Below are 6,033 nucleotides of genomic sequence, written 5' to 3'. Positions count from 1 at the left end.
ATCTATTGCGTGGTTGTCTTTTTTATTACGATATTGTGAGTGTGGTGTTGACGTAGGCGTTATCTTTACCATTATGCTATCTCTCCACTGCCGTTCACACCGAAACGGTCGCGAAGAATCAAATAAGTCTTTGCGTTGTCGCTGTAACCTTTAGAGTTTTTTCAGACCTCGCTCGTGAGATAGTCCATGCGAGCGTCACTGTACGATTCGACTCCCTCTCACATCCTCTTTTCTGTGATTGTCGTCTTCTTTTTCGTTTTGGATGATTCTTTTTATTAGTTTAGATGTTTTTTTTCTAAGTTTTAGATGTTTTTTTATGTTTTGAATTTTTTTTTTTGGGTTTTGTATTAAAAACAAACGCAAATAAAATTGAATATCAAAATATGATTACAAAATTTTTTAAGTTTATCCTGTAGCAATTTAAAAAGAAACAAACTAATCTGTTACAGAAGCAGAGGATAAGTGGCTAGCATTACTTAAATTCCCCTTTAAAGTTAATAATATGTTCACATTACGTGTAGAGTTTGAATTAATTAAAGATTATTAAGAAATTCTTCAAGAACTCTGGGCCCCACTATCTTATTCCTCTCTTTTCATATGATCACACTTTCTCTATTTATATAGAAAGACAGAGTGATCATATAACTCTACATTCAAGTTTGGCAGGCACTTCCTACTTCATATTATTAGAAACCCACCCTCAAAGATTTCTGTATCCTAATTATTATTACGTCATCATTCCTCTGCCTTCCATAGTTCCATTCTCCACTCAATTCTCGATTCTGATTAGTCATGGGAACTCAAGGACCAACTGATCACAACTCTCATACTAATGACTCTGTAAGTTTTTGTCTCTATCAATCTTTTTGTATATTATTTTTATCATTATTGTATTTGCAATAAATAAGTTCTTGTTTCTTCCAAAACATGAAGATGAATTTGACCATGAACAGAAAACAAAATTATTACTATTTAAACCGTTAAAATAAATCCTTGATTCGCCATCTTTTTTTCTTCAATCTTGTTGTGGCTTCTTGTCCTGCTTCTCATTTATTGTTTTATCCCAAACACAATGTTGTTGAAATCTCTTTCTTTCTTCTTCCTTTATCTCTTTCTTTTCTGAAAAATCGCAAGAAATCATGAGAATTTTGCGGAATAATAAACGTCCTTCTTGATTGTTTTATTTTCTTTTAATGACGACTTAAGAGTTAAGAGTCTTGACGAAGTCACGTGACAAAGGGTTAATTGAAACTTGACAGCACAGAGTCTTTAACAGTTAACTCTTCGTTACCTCTTATAATAAGAAGAATTAGCTGGAATACTCAAATAGAAGCAATAATGGCAGATAATGGGAACTTGCTCATGTTTGACTTTTGTTATTTGACCCTAATAATTTAATCTCATTCTTATTCCTATCCGGTAAAAATATAATAAGATAAAAATACTACGTATGCTTTTCGTTAATCCAGCCTTATTTTACGGTTCCACATGGTTTCATACAGAAATTGCTAACAGACCTCCATTGATAATAAATTGCAGGACACGTAGTTTCCGTTAAAAGCACATTTTAATATTTTTCAGAAAATATATTTCACAATATTTATAGGATAAATACACACTTGAGAACTTGAATAATATTTTAATTGTTCTTAAATATAATAATGAATCAACTAGCATAGGTAGATGTATGTAATACTAATGTGTATTGGAAAAGTCTAGGGGCCAGCAATTTTAATAAATTCTGTCCAGCATATAACTAGCAAAGAAAAGTAAGTCATTGGATGAAATTTCACACCCATCTCACACCATTAAAACCATCATTGATAGCTATTTGATGGCTACAAATCACAAAGTTGCTAGCCCCTAGTATTCCTCATGTGTATTTTTATGCAATCTTAATCCGTACCTTAGTGGTACTATTTTGTTTCTTTAGGAGATAATTTTGATTTGCGCTGTTTGGGTGTTTTGAGAATTGGTCAAATTTCATAATTTGTCTTGTGCAATTATGTATAATAGTTTAAGCCTTTGCGGCTAGCTAAAAGCATTTGAAGAAGCTTTTCTTTTCATATGCTTTGTTTAACTTGCTAAAAAGCATTTCACATGGATGAATGGATGTGTCATGTACAGTCTTGCATCTATATTATATTATAAGTTTAATTAGTATCTTAGTTCCTATAATTTTACTAATTTTTATATATTTTTTAGTTAAATTTTTATATTATTTTTAATTTTATAATTAAATTATTTTTATGTCTTTTATTTTTATAAAGTAATAATGATATACACTTTTTTTTTCCTTGTCTTTCGAAACATAAATTAGTACTTCTAAAAGTCAAGGAAAAACTATTTTGGTAAAATCTTTAATTTCTTTCTCAATTTGAATTCAGAGGATATTATCCATGTACCTGCAATCTGCAGATCACACACACAGTGCCAAGAACTAAATTTCAAACACCGACGTAACAAGCGCGTGGAATTTTGTTTAATAATTCACCTTTTTAAAAAAAAAATTCGGATTTTAACTTTGACTATTTCCTGACGTAGATATTCTGACTTGTATTCAGTGTGTCTAAGTCTAACATTTATTGTCCTACACAATTTGATTTTGCGAAGCAAGTTGGTGACACTGTGTATTGTTTTGTTAATTGTTAGTTTGTAAGGTATCTTTATCACCCACTACGTTAACAAATCACTCTTGCGTGATTCTGGATCCCCTTGACTTTTCCCCGGCAACTATATTTATAATCCTAAAATAATATTCTCATTTAATTATTTTTCAGATTTTAGGTTTGATAAAAAAATTTAGGTTAGATGAGTTTTTTTTTTTTCTGTTATATAAAATATTTCGCTATACAAAATAATGTCATATTTTAGTATAAAATAATAAATTTGATGAATTGTGTTAGTAATTCATTTTATTGTTTTAGAAAATGGTGTGATAATAAATTAAGTTGTTGATAAGCTATACTAGAAATAACGTAAAAATTGTTTTTGTTTGTATTTTTTTTGCTATTTTTAGTTTGTCTTGTATGGGCTGCGTGTTTCACTTAGTATGTTGAGTTTTAATTTGTCTTTTTTAAAAAAAAATTATTGTTATTATTGTTGTTGTTTTGAGAAGTTAATTTTTATATGTTTATAATGTAGCTAAATAATAACACAAGAAACTGCCATCATGAGTTTTAAAGTTCATTTTATACATGTGTTAAAATTGACATGCATGTCAACTAGAACGCCATAGTTGTTACTTGTTAACCGTGATTGTGAAATGCATGCACATAAGTCATGACAAGAAAAAGACATACACGCACCACTAGTAGCATGCAAGAGATACAACTAACGATCTTAGCTTCAATTAGTTAGGAGGGACCGGACCTATGCATTTTCCACCACTTTTTGGACATAACACTACATTCAATCCAATTAAAACAGAACCTCAGAAAACTCCAAAATTAAAATAAGCCCTTTCATTTCTTCTTTTAATATTATTTTTTTATAACTAAACAAATTTATGTATCTATTATCCTTTTATTTATATGTCAAAAACAGAATTCAATACAAACTTATTTTCTATGGTCCCCATCTTTGTTGAAATAGGTTGATGGGAAGACAGAGAGAGAGAAGGCAATTGAAGCGTGGCTGCCAATAACTTCTTCGAGAAATGCAAAATGGTGGTACTCAGCTTTTCACAATGTGACAGCCATGGTTGGAGCTGGTGTTCTCAGTCTTCCTTATGCCATGTCCGAACTTGGATGGTATACATCTATCTTTGTACATATATTGATATTGATGCCATTGATCCCATAACTCAATGATTATTTTCTACACGTTTTTTTCAGGGGTCCTGGTGTGACTGTACTTGTTCTATCATGGATCATTACCTTGTACACTCTATGGCAAATGGTTCAGATGCATGAAATGGTTCCAGGGAAACGTTTCGACAGGTACCATGAATTGGGTCAATACGCATTCGGCGAAAAGCTTGGTCTTTATATTGTGGTGCCTCAACAGCTTATAGTTGAAATTGGTGTGAACATAGTGTACATGGTTACTGGAGGCAGATCACTACAGAAGTTCCATAATACTGTTTGTTCGGATTGCAAAAAGATCAAGTTGACTTTCTTCATTATGATTTTTGCCTCTGTTCACTTTGTGTTGTCTCATCTCCCCAATTTCAACTCAATCTCTGGTGTGTCTTTGGCAGCAGCTGTCATGTCCTTAAGGTGCGTGCTTCTCATCTTCTTAATCTACATCTTTCTTTGCTGGACTTGTGCTTCATGATTTTGTCTTGTCATACATACATACAGTTACTCCACCATTGCATGGGCAGCTTCAGCTCACAAGGGGGTTCAAGAAAATGCCGAGTATGGGTACAGATCTTCAAGCAGAGTAGGAACAGTGTTCGGCTTCTTCAACGCCCTGGGTGACGTGGCGTTCGCCTACGCCGGCCACAATGTGGTTTTGGAAATCCAGGCAACGATTCCGTCGACGCCGGAAAAGCCATCCAAGGGTCCAATGTGGAGAGGAGTGATTGTTGCTTACATAGTTGTGGCTTTGTGCTACTTCCCTGTGGCTCTTGTTGGCTACTGGATGTTTGGAAATGGTGTTGAGGACAACATCCTCGTCTCTTTGGAGAAACCCAAGTGGCTTATTGCTATGGCCAACATGTTTGTTGTTGTCCATGTTATTGGAAGTTATCAGATCTATGCAATGCCCGTCTTTGACATGATTGAAACTGTCATGGTCAAGAAACTCAATTTCAAACCAACCCGAATTCTTCGTTTTATCGTACGCAATGTGTATGTTGGTAAGTAACAAATTAAACACTTGTTCTTTCTTTTCAATCAAATTCAATTCCTCTGCTTTGACCATTCATCTTTTTCAGCATTCACCATGTTCATTGCTATCACCTTCCCATTTTTCGGGGGTCTCCTTGGATTTTTCGGAGGTTTCGCCTTTGCTCCAACAACCTACTTTGTAAGTCGTAATAATAAAAAATGTAAATCAAGACTCAAGAGTCATTTTTTATTTTTTTGCTTAATTTTTGTTCTTTTTCTTATCTAAATTTTCAGCTCCCCTGCATCATGTGGCTAGCGATCTACAAACCAAGGAAATTTGGCTTGTCCTGGTGGGCTAACTGGGTATGTTTTGTGTACATGAATTTCATCCATTAAAATTTCACCTTAATTTTATTTATTAACGAAACATACTTGAAATATTATTCACTCTTTTTTAAGCAAGTCTTATGTTTCTTCATCGATTACAGATTTGCATTGTGCTTGGCCTATGTTTAATGATTTTAGCACCTATTGGAGGATTGAGGCAAATCATACTGGATGCCAAGAGCTACAAGTTCTACTCTTAAACTACTAATCCCTGTTGAATCAATGAAGATTTGAAGATATAGTTGAAAGTATGACAAATGAATACATTATTCCTGGAACATATTACTGGACCATTATGCAGCAAATTTTCTAGACTTATGAATGTAAATTATGGGTTTTCTCTTTGATTATGGGTGAAACTGTCTTAATGTTTATTCGCTAATGCTTACCATTTTGTTGTTCTTTAAATTAAAATGGTCATTGATAAAATAAATTTATCAGTAACGATTTCTTTGAGTAAATATCTGCGCCTAAATACTGGTACTACTCGTGGGGAATGAATATGTCTCGAGTTTAGAGGAATTTGATTAACATTTCTGTCAGATTCTTATTTATGATTCATTTATCATAAAAAATAACTTTACACGCTAACTTTTGCAAAAATGCTATTTGTATATCAAAAGTAATCATTAAAATCAGTCACTAATATATTTGTGGATAAATACATGTATGATTTAATTTATTTTTAATGTGTATTTATATTTTTAACATGTATTTTATACTAGTGGCTGATTTTAATGACTGATTTTAATGTACATGTAGCATTACTCTAATTTTTGTATCATAACAATAAATAAGAATTAAAGATGTCCATGACTTTCTCAATAGAAAAAAAAAATTTTTATCTTTATTGTGATCTTACCTATTTAAT

General features: G+C 32.4%; 1 protein-coding gene across 1 annotated transcript; it reads left to right on the top strand.

The window, feature by feature from the left end:
• On the top strand, positions 627-5,595 carry LOC107605049 (lysine histidine transporter 1). The gene is made up of 7 exons (XM_016306790.2): positions 627-840; positions 3,595-3,752; positions 3,837-4,220; positions 4,305-4,804; positions 4,883-4,974; positions 5,070-5,138; positions 5,264-5,595. The coding sequence occupies exons 1-7, from the start codon at positions 793-795 to the stop codon at positions 5,360-5,362; spliced, it is 1,350 nt and encodes a 449-aa protein (XP_016162276.1). The 5' UTR covers positions 627-792; the 3' UTR covers positions 5,363-5,595.

Source organism: Arachis ipaensis, chromosome B06 (assembly GCF_000816755.2).
Source record: "Arachis ipaensis cultivar K30076 chromosome B06, Araip1.1, whole genome shotgun sequence".
NCBI lineage: Eukaryota > Viridiplantae > Streptophyta > Magnoliopsida > Fabales > Fabaceae > Arachis > Arachis ipaensis.
The sequence above is the reverse complement of the archived record's forward strand: the minus strand, read 5'-3'. Positions and strand labels throughout refer to the sequence as shown.